Raw genomic sequence first — 15,520 nt, forward strand, 5'->3', positions numbered from 1 at the left:
CTTGGAAAAGAGCGGGAATTGCTTTTATTGCACATCTATATTGTGATACTTCTTGGATTCCATTTGAGTCTTTAAGTAAAACTTATAACTTACCTTCTACACATTACTACAGATGGTTGCAAATTCGACATGCTATTGCAGCGGGTTATGAATTGAAATCACTCAAACAAATCACACCCTCTATTTGGAAGCTTTATGATTTGATGAAACTTAAGCAGAAGGGTCATGCAGCTGCTTGGTACACATTACTTATTAATCTCAAATTTAATAATGATTTGGCATTATGCGATACATGGGCAAATGATACTGGTGTCACTATTGCGAGGAAAAACTGGCCACAGTTGTGGAGGGACACATACACTACGTTACATTCTGCAGCTATTACTCAATCTATGTTTTTTATGATGCACAGGGCATTTTGGACTCCCCATAAGCTTTCTAAGTTGCCCAATTCTGAGATCAATTGCTGCTGGTCCTGCAAATCAGAAGTTGGTAAATTAGATCATATGATCTTTCATTGTCCCCCAGTTCATATTTTTTGGTTACGAGTCTGGAAATCCATAACTGAGATTATTGATATTCAAGAACAATTAACCCTAGCTGTAGTGATTTATGGTGCATATGGGTTAACAAAGATTATTCCAGGCCCAAAAGCTAAATTGCTTAGATGTTTAATTATGATTGCGTTGAAACTAATATTCACTAATTGGAAAAATCCAGATAACTTATCGCATGCTCTATGGTGGCATAACATTTGTTTAACTATGAGATACGAACGTAGTTTTGCTATTAAACATGACAGTGTTTCTAAGCATGACAATATCTGGCAACCTCTGTTGGATTACTGTGATAGAATACTTAAGAGCACATGATTTCGGATGTGTTTGTACTCTATGCTTTTATTTTTTGGATAATTGTTAGACTACACACTGTAGATTGATTGTCATCTAGTGTTCAATTTTTCTCTTTTCTTTTCTCTCTTATGGCTCATTACATTTTTACAGTCTCTGCAAATATTTGTATTACTGTTTATTCATAAAACCAATAAAAAACATTGAACTTAAAAAAACAAAACAAATGTAATGGGCTAAAATACTAGTCTATATATAATAGACATCATAATAGTGAAAAGCTGCTTTTCTGAATTACTCAAATCTAGAGATTCAGATTTCTCATATTATGCCATTATATGAAAGGTACTCGGGGCCAGATTCTGCAACTGGTGGCAGTATTGGCCAGCGCCTCCAAAACTGGTGCCAATCACCGGTGCCGGTTGCAGAATTGTGGCCAGGTGAAATATAAGCACCAGAAATGTAGGCCAGGGTTTTGAAGACCTACATATCTGGCACCTATGTTTGACATGAATCACGTCTACAGAGGCCTACTGGCGCCTAAGGTCATTTTCAGTATTAACCACATCTCTTTCAACCTTAGGTGTCAGCAGGTGCCTCTGTAAATGAGAGTCCGGTACCGCCTATCTTTTTTTTTTCAAGGTGATTTTAATTGCTTTTAAACAATGTGGTCAATTACCGCATTGCTTAAAGGCAATTAAAACAATTAAGTTAGTTAGCGGTAGAGTGCCACCACCGCTTATCTTCTGGCACCGCTTCCAGAATCAGGGCCTCAGAACCTCCTATTTAGTGTCTTGTACACACTTGGTAGTGCTATAAAAATTATAATAATAATAATAACTACTTACTTAAATGGATGCCCTTCATCTGTTTTCTGCACAGCCTGTAGAACTGACTTGTAGATTCTGAAACTGATGGTGGCTGAGAGAGCAGCAAGAGCAAGATAGGCAATGACACTGACGACGCTAAACTGCGTCAATGAGAAGAGGAGCAAGAGAACACTTCCAAAAACAATCCCTGTCTGCTTTATGTCACGCCAGTATAACAGGTCAACAGCTGTGGGCAGAGAAAAAGAAACAAAATTAATACAGCTCAAAGCTTCAGACAAAAAAAATAGCTATATAGAAAAATGAAAGCATAGGGATTGATATTTGGCACAAGTTAACTAGGTAGGATTGGTTAACTCACACTGAAGTCCTGCCCAGAATTTAGAAGCACTTAACCAGCAAAAAGGCCGTCCTATCTTTATCTGGGCATTGCTAAGAATGCTGACTGCTTGGATGTCCAAAAATGTTGTTTTTGTGCATTGTCATGTGGATGTCTTTATATTTGAGAATGGCCAAAAAAATAGACTTACTATGAACCAAAACGTCTACATAGGTCATTCTTAAAAAAAAAAAAAAAAAAAAAGACAGCTGTCTTGTTTTGAGAATGGCCATTTTCTCTACTGGATTTCTGGGCGTCTTTCTCAAAACGTCCAAACTCAGACTTAGACATCCTATCAAAAATTTCCCTCCTTTTCAAATTGTGGTGCAGAGTTTGTTGTTGTCAAAGTTAGATTATTGCAACACTTTGCATGCTAACCTGTGAGAGAGCCAGAGGAGATCCTCTAGTTATAGGGCTAAAGGAAAAGGCCTAGTAAGCAAAAAGGCCAAGCAAAAATGGATTCTATGCACACAAGATGGATTTTGTGAAACTTTAGCTCTGTCAGCTATACCACTGAACTACCGATAGCATCAAAGCAGCAGATGAGGAAATTTCCAAGCAAATGCTGGGGACATTTCTACAGAGAGACGCTGGCCATCAGATAAAGACCAAGAGCAGCACTTAAAGTAATGTTGTGCCATGGACAATGGAAAGTCAGTGAAACAGGGCGGTGACTGATAAAATAACTGATGTCCTGAATACATGATGTCTTGCATGTACTCACTGACCACAGCCCCAGGAAGAGGAGGAAGGGGGCTTCTGAGAAAGGTGGAGTTCTTGTCCAAAGGGCCTTATGGTCATCCCCAAGGACAAGCTCATCCCCAAGCTGTTAAGGCAGATAAGACTTAACGTATGGGGAGGGTGTCGGGGGTGGGGTCGTGGGGACGGTGAGTGGGGGAGGGTTCGGGGGGGGGCTGCGTGCTGGGATCCCTCCTGCCCTAATCATGTCTGGGGGGGGGGGAGAGTTAGAATATATAGCACTGAATGATGAGATAGATATAATAGGCATCTCGGAGACCTGGTGGAAGGAGGACAATCAATGGGACACTGTGTTACCTGGGTACAAATTATATTGCAAGGATAGAGTAGATCAAATTGGAAGGGAGTTGCACTATATGTTAAAGAGAGAATTGAATCAAATCAAAATAAACATTTTGCATGGCATAGATAGCAGTGTGAAATAATTATGGATAGAAATTCCATATGTGAAGGGAAGGTATATAAAGGTTGGGTTATACTACTGTCCTCTGGGACAAAATGAATAGACAGATGAAGAAATGTTTTCAGAGATTAGGAAAGCTGGAGAAATGGGCAACACTATAATAATGGGTGATTTCAATTACCAAAGAAAAAGCAAAAATTATGCTTGACACAGTAATGATCACTCCACTGACCACCATGTAGTACCATGTAGGGTGAGAAAGAAACGTAGTATTTTGCAATAAGCTAAACACAGCATATAAATTTGTGGAGAAAAAAACCTCAGTTAATGCTTCATGGGCTTAAAAAAACTCCACAACAGTGTTTACTACAGTTCTATCACAATGTCCATATAGTATTTCATTCACAGGATTAGTCAGCATCAAAATCAAAAAGCAAACGTTATAGTGTATTAACACTAAGCACTGTTGAAACTAAGCAGGAAAAACTTATCCGTATTTTCATTCAGGCACAACGCTATTGCTTGTTTCTTCCACACACCAATACCCCAGATTTCAATTACCCTGACATTGACTGGTTAAATGTTACATTGGGGAGTGCTAGGGAGGTAAAATTCCTAGATGCTATTTTAGATTTGGTCCTTAGTGGAATTCAAGACATAGTATTAACTGTGTTGGGTCCTCTGGGAAACAGTGATCATAACATGATCAAATTTGAGCTGATACCAGGAGTAAAGTCGCAAAAGAAATCTACTGTAGGGGCATTTAATTTTCAAAAGGGCAACTATGATAAAATGAGGTAAATGGTTAAAAATAAGTTAAAAGAATCTGTAGCAAAGGTTAGGACTGTAAACCAGGCATGGATGTTATTTAAAAATACCGTCGTGGAAGTCCAGACCAGATGTATTCCACGTATCAGCAAAGGTGGAAAAAAGAGGAAACGAGAGCCGGCGTGGTTAAAAGGTGAAGTGAAACAGGCTATTAGAGCCAAAAAAACATCCTTTAAAGAATGAAAAAAAAGATCCAAATGAAGAAAATAAAAAGAAACACAAGTACTGGCAAGTTAGATGCAAAGCATTGATAAAGGCAGGTAAGAAAGAATATGAAGAGAAACTTGCAAAAGAGGCAAAAGTAATAGAAATTTTTTTAGGTACATCAGAAACAGAAAACCTGTGAGAGAATATGTGGGACCTTTGGATGATCAAGGAGTGAAAGGGACGCTCAAGGAGGATAAGGCCATAGCGGAAAGACTGAATGAATTATTTGCTTCAGTCTTTATGGAAGAAAATGTAAGAGATCTACCTGAACCGGAAATGGTTTTCAAAGGTGGTGATGCGGAGGAACTGAAAAAAATCTCGGTGAATCTGGAAGATGTACTGATCCATATCATAAGAATATAAGAATTGCCACTGTTGGGTCAGATCAGTGGTCCATCATACCCAGCAGTCCGCTCACGCGGCGGCCCTTGGTCAAAGACCAGTGTTCTAACTGAGACTAGCCCTATATGCGTACGTTCTGGTTCAGCAGGAACTTGTCTAACTTTGTCTTGAATCCCTGGAGGGTGTTTTCCCATACAACAGACTCCGGGAGAGCGTTCCAGTTTTCTACCACTCTCTGAGTGAAGAAGAACTTTTTTACATTCGTACGGAATCCATCCCCTTTCAATTTTAGAGAGTGCCCTCTCGTTCTCCCTACCCTGTCCTTATCTACTAAGTCTATTCCCTTCAGTACCTTGAATGTTTCAATCATGTCCCCTCTCAATCTCCTCTGCTGGAGGGAGAAGAGGCCCAGTTTCTCTAATCTTTTGCTGTATGGCAAGTCCTCCCGCCCCTTAACCATCTTAGTCGCTCTTTTCTGCACCCTTTCGAGTAGTACCATGTCCTTCTTCATGTTCGGCGACCAGTGCTGGACGCAGTACTTCAGGTGAGGGCGCACCATGGCCTGGTACAGCGGTATGATAACCTTCTCCGATCTGTTCATGATCCCCTTCTTTATCATTCCTAGCATTCTGTTTGCCCTTTTTGCTGCCGCCGCACATTGCGTGGACGGCTTCATCGACTTGTCTATCATAACTCCCAAATCTCTTTCCTGGGAGGTCTCTCCAAGTACCGCCCCGGACTTCCTGTATTTGTGCATGAGATTTTTGTTACCTACATGCATCACTTTATACTTATCCACGTTGAACCTCATCTGCCATGTTGATGCCCATTCCTCGAGCCTGAATATGTCATGTTGCAGATCTTCGCAATCCCCCTGTGTCTTCACTACTCTGAATAACTTTGTTTCATCCGCAAATTTAATCACATCACTCATCATACCAATGTCTAGATCATTTATAAAGATGTTGAAGAGCACGGGTCTAAGCACCGAGCCCTGCCGCACCCCACTGGTGACCATTTACCCCCACTCTCTGTTTTTAATCCACGTGAGTATTTCACCCTCGATTCCATATATCACGGGCCGTATCGAGGTGGAACATGATATCTTTTTTCTTAAAGGACCCACGGCCACAAGAGGGCATCCGCTGAAAATCAGGGGCGGGAAATTTCATGGCGACACCAGGAAGTATTTCTTCACCGAAAGGGTGGTTGATCATTGCCTTCCACTGCAGGCAATTGAGGCCAGCAGCGTGCCAAATTTTAAGAAAATATGGGATAGGCATGTGGGATCTCTTAGGTGAAGAAGTTAGGGAGGTGGGTCATTAGAGTGGGCAGACTTGATGTGCCGTGGCCCTTTTCTGCCATCATTTTCTATGTTTCTATGTAACCTTGTCAAACGCCTTCTGAAAATCCAGATATACAATGTCGACCGGGTCGCTCTTATCTATCTGTTTACTCCCTCAAAGAAGTGCAGCAAGTTCGTCAAACACGATCTGCCTTTGCTAAAACCGTGCTGACTGGTCCTCATCAGTCCATGTCCATCAAGGTGATCAATGATGCGGTCCTTTATCAGCGACTCTACCATCTTTCCCAGTACCGAGGTCAGACTCATCGGTCTGTAGTTTCCCGGATCTCCCCTCAAACCTTTCTTGAAGATCGGCGTAACATTTGCCACCTTCCAGTCTTCTGGAATCTTTCCCGATTTGATCGACAGATTGGCTATTAGCTGAAGCAGTTCAGCTAAGGTCCCTTTCAGTTCCTTGATGACCTTCACCATGACTGGATGGTATACATCCAAGGGTATTAAAAGAACTCAAAAATGAAATTGCTGACTTGCTGTTAGTAATCTGTAACCTGTCGCTAAAATCATCTGTAGTACCTGAAGATTGGAGGGTGGCCAATTTTACACCGATATTTAAAAAGGGCTCCAGGGAAGATCTGGGAAATTACAGACTGGTAAGCCTCACTTTGGTGCCAGGCAAAATGGCAGAAGCAATTATAAAAAATAAAATTGTGGAACACGTAGACAAGCATGATTTAATGAGATGGAGTTAACATGGGTTCAGCCGAGGGAGATCTTGCCTCACATATTTGCTTGACTTCATTGAAGGTGTGAATAAACATGTGGATAAAGGTGAGCCGGTTGATATAGTATATCTAGATTTTCAGAAAGCTTTTGATAAAGCTCCTCATGAGAGGCTCCTGAGAAAATTAAAGTGTCATGGGATAGGTGGCAAAATTCAGTTGTGGATTAGGAATTGGTTATCGGTTAGAAAACAGAGGGTAGGGTTAAATGGTCATTTTTATCAATGGAGGAGAGTAAACAGTGGAGTGCCGCAGGGGACTGTACTGGGATGGTGCTATTTAACTTATTTATAAATGATCTGGAAATTGGAATGATGAGTGAGGTGATTAAATTTACAGATGACACTAAACTGTTTAAAGTTGTTAAAACACAAGCAGATTGTGAAAAATTGCAGGCGGACCTTAGGAAATTGGAAGACTGGGCATCCAAATGGCAGATGAAAATTGATGTTGACATATGCAAAGTGATGCACATTGGGAAGAATAACCTGAATCACAGTTACCGGATGCTAGGGTCCACCTTGAGGATTAGCGCCCAAGAAAAGGATCTGGGTGTCATCGTAGACAATACGATGAAATCTTCTGCCCAATGTGCGGCAGCGGCCAAAAAAGCAAATAGGATGCTAGGAATTATTATAAAAAGGATGGTTAACAAGACTAAGAATGTTATAATGCCCCTGTATCGCTCCATGGTGCGACCATATTACATTTTCGCTCAGCAAATTGTATTTCTATACTATTGCCTCCTGAGGTCTCTGATCTCTGTATTTCCTCTGAATATCTACTTATTGTATTTCGCTGAATGTCCAGCACTCTTGATTGTAAACCGCCTAGAAGTTGCAAGATTGTGGCGGTATAGAAGAATAAAGTTATTATTATTATTATTATTATCTGGAGTACTGCGTTCAATTCTGGTCTCCTTATCTCAAGAAAGATATAGTGGTGCTAGAAAAGGTTCAAAGAAGAGCAACCAAGATGGTAAAGGGGATGGAACTCCTCTCGTATGAGGAAAGACTAAAATGTTTAGGGCTCTTCAGCTGGAAAAGAGACGGCTGAGGGGAGATATGATTGAAGTATACAAAATCCTGAGTGGAGTAGAAAGGGTACAAGTGGATAGATTTTTCACTCCGTCAAAAATTACGAAGACTGGGGGACACTCAATGAAATTACAGGGAAATACATCTAAAACCAATTGGAGGAAATTTTTTTTTCACTCATAGAATAGTTAAGGTCTGGAATGCGTTGCCAGAGGATGTGGTAAGAGCGGTTAGTGTAGCTGGTTTTAAGAAAGGTGGCGAGGGACCACATCCGCCTTTCTCTAGTCCTCTGGAACCACTCCCACAAATCAGCAGATGTTTCATAATTTAAAACTAGCTTGTGGTGATGCAACCAATCCTTAAATAAAGATAATTGTTTAGGTTTTTAATAGCTCTAGTCTGGTTTTTGGATATATACATCAGAGAAAGAAATTCAATTGGGTAGACTGAATGGGCCGACTTGCTTTACCTTTCATTATTTGCAATACTAAAAAATTAGAAAAGTTTATATTCATCAGTTAATTTATCCACCAATAAAAAATGAATAACAACTATCAGCCTGATTTAATAAGGGTATTTCCCAAAAGCAAATAATGGGAAGAAGCTTTTGACAGGATTCATGGAGGGGAATAATCAAAAGAAATGTCTAAGTCCGTTTTGGCCTAAGTTGCAAGTCATTCAAAGTCAGACACAGGAAAAGGTCCATTTTCGAAAAATACGTCCAGCATATTTTTTTTTCAAAAATAGTCCAACTGTACGTCCAGTCATCTGATCGCCCAGACCGCTAAGTCGTCCATATTTATACTCAATTTTCGACCAAAAATTCATCCAACTCACAAACGCCTAGACAAAGATCTTTTGGGTGTGGGAGGGGCCAGAAAAGTGATGGACTGAACACCCAGACATGGCACCAGAGTAGTGGGGTACCTTACAGGGCACTGATGTGAACTTCACAAAAAGGGTCCCACATATATCTCACTACAGCTCCCTTATAGGTCATGGTGAGCCCTCCAAACACTCCCAGAATCTACTAGACCCACCTATCTACCACCCCAATAGCCCATATGGCTACAGGAGCTACTTATATGGCAGTACAAAAGGGTTTTGGGGGTGGACATTTTTCACCATGAATGCAGTGATTAGAGTGGCTTATAGGCCTGGGTCCTCCTCTCCATGGTTCACTAACCCACCCCCAAGACCACGTAAGCCACCTCTGTGCAGCTCTACTAGGCTTTCCTATGCCAGGCTGCCAGGTGCTGATGTTCTGGAGGCAGATATGTAAAGTTGTTATCACAGTTTTTATGGGGGTGTGGGGGGGGGGCAGTGATAACTGGAGCAGTGTGTGGGGGTCTGTACTTTGTGTCTACAGTGCTTATCTGGCCACTTTGGATACCTTTTGTGGACTCAGACCTGTTTTAGATGGCCTAAGTCACCATGTCAAAGTTCTGTCTTGGCAGAGTTGTAACACTTTCGGTTATACATGCAGTACAACTAAGTCTAGGACGGCCTATGTCCAGCCCTAATCCCACCCTCGACACTCCTACTAACACGCCCCTTTTAGCTCTGGTCGTTCAGCAGCACTGTGAAGGCCTAGGTCGTTATTAAACATGTCTAAAACCCAGTTCGATTATCGGCACTTGCACGACTTGTCTTTTAGATCGTCCCAGTGCCGATTTAGGCCGGTTTTTAGATGTTTTTCTGGATCGATTATGAGCCTCATATTATATTTACCCTAGTACACAAAATTCTTTAAATGATGAGGCATAGTGGCTCGTGGCCAGCAGGGGGTGCTTTTTATGGGACGATAATGGAATGGATGTCGGAGCATGATAGTGCAGTATTTTTGTGGAGTTTTTCTACAAAAGCGCCAGTTTTTCGTATGATTCTGGGTAATTCTAGTTAGACAAACATCTGTGTCAGCTAGGGACACGCCCAGTGGAAACGTATGAAAAACGGGTGAATGATTACATGGAATCCAGTTTGGGTTCTCTGGGTGTACTATATCTGTCCTGTCTTCGGACACCATCTTGGGCCAGTGACTGGTTTTCTGTCTTCTTTGTCCTCTCTGAGTTTTTCCCGCTCCCAGCAGCGTGGGGTTAATTAACACCAGATGTGCTTGCTTTAGACTGGTAGAGAAGGATAGCGTGTCCCCAAACTGAATTGGATGTAGTTTTGAATGAAAATTATGATTTATTGAATGTATGGAGGCTTGGCCAAGCAAAGTATAAATGATTATGTGTGACTGTGTTGAACCTCATAGGGTTTGAAAAACATAAAATATATTTGTCTAGGAAAATCCTAAGGCAGCATCTGGAAGTAATTAGAGTCAGTCTCAAGAATAGGAAGGGGGGGCATTGGAAGCCCACGCTTCAGGGAGAGGAGAGGGGGACTTGCCCCTCCTCCTCCTCCAGAGTAAGGTTTCTGTGTAAGGCTATGCAGTTTGAACCTGTCAGCTTAGGAAGAGAGTTTTTCCTTTAGGGCTGAGAATTTTTCAGCACCATGTTAATAATTATAGATTCTCTTGCATAATGTTATAATGTTACTTTAGAAATCAAAAGTAAGTTTCTAAAACTGCCTAACTTGGAAACATGGAGGAATGTTTCCTTTGTCTAAACTTTTAAGACCACCTCTTTGGTGAATTGTCATTCGTTGTTATACTGATGATGTCACTGAGCTAAAAGTTATATAATAGAATGAAATGAGATATGAAAACGAGACCGTTGTGAGAAGGCCAGCCTTTGGCCACAATAACGATCTCCCATTAGCGCAACGTTAAGCAATGATGCTGGATTCTTTTGATCTAATAATGGAAAAATAGAAACAATAATTCAATAAATCTTGGTTATAATTTTTAAAACCTTGCGCTGGTGTCATTTTGCATGTATAATTATTTTCAAACCTGAAGCTTTCACAAAGGCGTCAATGACCCTTGCTCAATGAATAACTCTGTTGTGATAAAGTTGAAGCGAACGGAGTCCGTTTCTTGGTCCCAAAACCGCCCTGCCCACCCTGTCGCCTGGGTGCAGATATCCGGATGCATTCCCCTTAGAAAGAAAGGATACGCAGACAGTGTCCTAAAGAGATTGCCTAATCTTTTATTAGTTTACATCCAATTTTTATACTTTTTTGAGCATGGGTCAGTGGTATTAGCAGATGACATAAGTACAAACCATATCTGGTGACAGGATACATAGGCTTCAAAGAAGTAATCAACACAAGAAAACGGGGGTGGGGGTGGGTGAGTGAGCAGGATATGTGCTTTATTGTCTAAAAAAGTGTTAAAGCTTTCCTTAGCTCTCTCAATCGGTACATGGCAGTGGGGGGTTGAACCTCCATTGTCTCAAACAGCTAACTTCGTTAACAAGATTAAATGGCCTTTTCCCAGAACATCAAGAGAACAAACACACACACTGTCTGTGTTTAAGCACCTCCAGCACAGACAGAGACAGAAGACTTATCCTTTCAAATGTGTCCTTTCAAAAGTGAGATCAGCATTATTTTAAACACATTGCATTTTAAAGAGCTCATTTCAGCTGTTTTACTCTTTAAACATTTCATTAAATATATATGAACTTAGAAGCTCTGCGGTGCTGACCCATGAATACTTGATTTATATTTATTAAAAGGGCAGTGTTATTAGTGAAACATAAATACACTAATTAGAACCAGCTCTGCACTGGTACTACTTCATATTTCTTTGACAGAGACATGATTTAAAAGCAAAAATGACAAATTACAGTCAGACGTACATTTGAATATTATTTATGCCATTGAACTCACATGCTAAAACTGTCTTATTCTTCTTGTAATAATTTTAATGAACAGTTTAAAAGTGATTTTTGCTTAAGAGAAACCCAAAATTTGTATTGGAAGAGGACCCCAGGTAACCCACTTTAGGATCCTACGGAGCTGAGAAAAGACTATATTTCCTAGGCTGTTGTCCTTAGCCATACTTCCAATCAATGATGCAAGCACCGTGGCCACATATGCTCAGTTCTCATGCGTGAACTGAGAATGTATGGAGGGTGTCAGCATTGGCAGCTAGGGATCTCTACCAGCTATAAAGATGGGGTGGCCTCAGCCCAAAGAGTGTAGGGCCCTGTCACCCGGGCCTACTTGTTATATGTTACTGCCTGCAAGGAGAATAAGTGTTTTATCTAATGCCAGACTGATAGAGAACTTTTGAGCCTGAACTGGTAGGTCTGCTACAGACCAGACCTGTATTGTGTTTGCACTAAAATCATCTTTATGTTGAACCTCAACTGCCAGTCTAAGAAGAAAAACAGAGTTACTATATGTAGAGTTACCAGATTTTTGGGAACGAGTAAATTAAACTGCCTAAATATTTAACTTGGACACTGTTTGGCTAAGCTTACTAAATGCCTTTTGTTGTGTAACCCTGAAGAAGGTGTGGTGCTTGGGGGCACCTACAAGAACTTTAAAGAACTGTTTTTGGATTTTGTGGGGGGTTTCTTCCCTCTGGGACTGCTCTGTGTCTTCTGTGGTGGGTTTGAGAGCATATTATTCACAAATTGTGATCACACAGAGCACACTCCCTGGCCAGCAAGTCGGATGCTGGGGCCTAGTGCCATAGCACTAGCACAGGCTGAGGTAGTGATATCAGCCCAAAAGACTGTTTTTAAAATATTGAAAGTTTTGAATCATTAATCTGCTGGAGAACCAGCAGTAGCTTTGAAAAGCCTGAATTATAAGTTTTTGAACTTGATTATGTTTCCAATTCTGAGGGACCCAAGGAAAAGGGTTTCCAAGAACTTTATTGGCTGGCACTAATCAAGAGACTGTTTAGAACTACAGTTTGTTTGCTTTGGACTATACTTTATATTTTTGAACATCCTGACAAGATTGATTTTCTTTCCTCCAATGTGGAACTTTTGAACTTTAGGCAAGCAGGCTGGTTTGAATGTATTTCTTTTGTTTGGTGAATAAACTCAGACCTTGCTTGATGTAATATACTTACCTGGTATTGTGGTGTTCTCTTTTGGTGGCCTTTTTTCTTTCCTTGTGCAGCCCGTAGCGGCTCGCAAGAGTTTTCCTTTTGTTGCTGGTGCCCTAGGACCCATTGCCCTGAGGCTGCAAGTGACAGGACATGTCCTCGAAAAGGAGCACAAGTTCAAGGAAATCTGGACATCTGGTAACCCTAACTGTATGTCTGTGTTGACCCTAACTACATGAATAAAGGATTTGTTTTACTACCTTTAAACTATGATTTGACTGTGTTTAAAGCCCCGAACTCCTAACATTTGTTCACACTATCACATGCCACCTAGATCAAAAAGTGGCAGAATTGAAAAATCAAGTTTTCAATGTAGCCCTGAAATTTTTATAGTTAGATTCTGTTCTTAAATCTGAATGAAGGTTTTTCCACAGCAATGATACAAAAATGATGATTGTCAAGTTTCTTTCAGTTTACCTTCATCGAGATTAGATATGCAAAATAGACCTAGTTGAAAAGCTCTAATTGGATGAATGAAAATATGAGCGATTAAAAGTGACACTAAATAATAAAGAAGACCAGTGTAAAATATTTGATGCATTAGAATGAGAATTTTAAATTGAATTCTAGATGAAAGTGGAAGCCAAGATTATGTCTTAAATAGGGGAGTTACATGATCATATTAAAAAAACATTGAATAGCATTGTTCTGCCAAATTTTGAATAACCTGTAGTTGTTTTATTAAGGAGATATTAATGCCACAGAAAAAAAAGATTTGCTATAATTGATTCTATTTAATATTAAAGAATGAATCAGATTAGTTTTCCCATCCTATTTCCTGCTTCTTTCCCCTCTTTCTCTTCTTCCTCTTTGCTTTTTCTTCCTGTTCCAGTTTTCTCTCTTTTCACTGTTTCTCCTTCTTTCTCTCCTTTACTTCCCTTCTCTCTTCCATTTTTCCCCTTCCCTCTACATTGATTCTCTGGGTTTATCCACTCTTCTCCAATCAAGAGTCCTTTCATCCCTTATCCCCCACCATCCTTGGTCCTCTCACATAAACTCCTGCCTGGATCTTTTCTCCCTATTCATCTATCTTGTGTGTCCTCTTCTTCCTCCCTTACCCTCATCCATATGCCCAGTCCAGAACCAGTGTTAACTATCACAGGGGCCCTCAAGTCTGCCTCAAGCTGAAGGAGGCACAGCTTGCAAGGGGGCGTTGGGGCCCCCCCACCTCCAGTTTCTGCCCTGGGCCTCTGCTTATCTAACACCAGTCCTCTTCTTCTATTCATAGTGCTCTCTGTCTCACTCATTGTGCATTCTACCTTCCCCTCCATTCAATAAATGCCCAGTCCTATCTCCCTCCATCCTGGTCCTCTTTATTCTGTCATCCTAATTTCTCTTTCTAGTTCCTTCTAGTCCCATGCTACTTTCTCTCCTTCTGTCTCGCAAGTCTAGTCAATAGACAGTAGAGGCATATAGATATCTTCCATATATTAAACGCAGCTATCCAGATAGTTAGCAGCACTGAATATATGTTGACTATGGTGATCACCACTGGTTCTATGGATAACAGCAATATTCAGCCACTATCTACATAATTTTATAAATTTGCATGAACAATTACATTCTTAGAGTACAAATTTGTGCCAGTAAATTATAGAATACTGTTGGTTACGTACATAACAATTGTGTAATTAGCTCGTAATTAGTATCACTATAATTGTTAAGTGGTACTAATTGGTACTAATTTTCAGTTACACATGTAACTGTCTTTGGTTGATATTCTACAAACTGTGCACTCAAAACCATAGTGCACAACTGCAACTACAAGGGGTGTGGACCTGGGAGTGGCATGGGCATGTCAGAGACATGCCAAACTTTTATGCATGCAGGTTAGAGCAGTGGTTCCCAATCCTGTCCTGGAGGACCACCAGGCAATTCAGGTTTTCAGGCTAGCCCTAATGAGTATGCATGAGAGAGATTTGCATATAATGGAAGTGACAGGCATGCATATCTGCTCCATGCATATTCATTAGGGCTAGCCAGAAAACCCAATTGGCCTGGTGGTCCTCCAGGACAGGGTTGGGTTAGAGAATACTATCAGTTATATCAGACACTGAGCTAGCGTAAGAACTTGTGTCTAAGTTAGGCTTATAACTGTGGGCTTATGCTAGTATTCTATAACAGTAATTATACACATAATTGCTGATAAAGAATTAATGCTTAGTGTGCAGAATCCTGGCATCCTACCTTTAGGCAGTAGTGTGGAGTAACATTTATAGCAGGGGATTCAGTAGATGAGCTAAACCAGAGGTGACCAATCTCAGCCTTCACCAAGTCAGGTTTTTAGGATTTCTACAATTAATATGCACTAAATCTATTTATATACAATGGAAACAGTGTATGCTAATTTCATGCATACTCATTGGGGAAACCTGACTAGATTGAGGCTCTCGAGGGCTAAGGTTGGACATTCTTGTGCTAAATATATCCTCAAATCTCCGGACTTGATGGCTTCTAGATTTCTAAAAAGGACAAATCTGCGCACATAAAGGCCGCAAAAGATAAGATGGCACCTAACTTTCCTCAAAAACTGGATGGTTCTTCGTCTACTTTAAAAGATGAAATTACTGTAGCTGTGGTGGGAGATTTGGACTCTCGTTTTCAATTACTCATGGAACAACTCACCTCTCTCTATGGAGTATGTTTTGATATTGCTAAACGTACCAGTGAGCTGGAGGTGCGAGTCTTGGATCTGGAGGACTTATCTCAAACTTCTCAATCTGAGATTGCACAACTGCAGAAACAGGTGCGAAATGCCATGGAAAAGATTGATGATCTGGATAATAAA

General features: G+C 40.6%; 1 protein-coding gene across 2 annotated transcripts in view; it reads right to left on the reverse strand.

The window, feature by feature from the left end:
* Window positions 1-15,520, reverse strand: part of RTN1 (reticulon 1) — a 235,362-nt gene that overhangs the window by 38,798 nt on the left and 181,044 nt on the right. For both annotated transcript variants that reach the window (XM_033952062.1, XM_033952061.1), the window contains exon 4: window positions 1,700-1,907. In XM_033952062.1, coding sequence (XP_033807953.1) covers window positions 1,700-1,907 — 208 coding nt within the window. The remainder of the gene's footprint in view (window positions 1-1,699; window positions 1,908-15,520) is intronic.

This window comes from Geotrypetes seraphini, chromosome 7 (assembly GCF_902459505.1).
Source record: "Geotrypetes seraphini chromosome 7, aGeoSer1.1, whole genome shotgun sequence".
In the NCBI taxonomy this organism is placed as follows: Eukaryota; Metazoa; Chordata; class Amphibia; order Gymnophiona; family Dermophiidae; genus Geotrypetes; species Geotrypetes seraphini.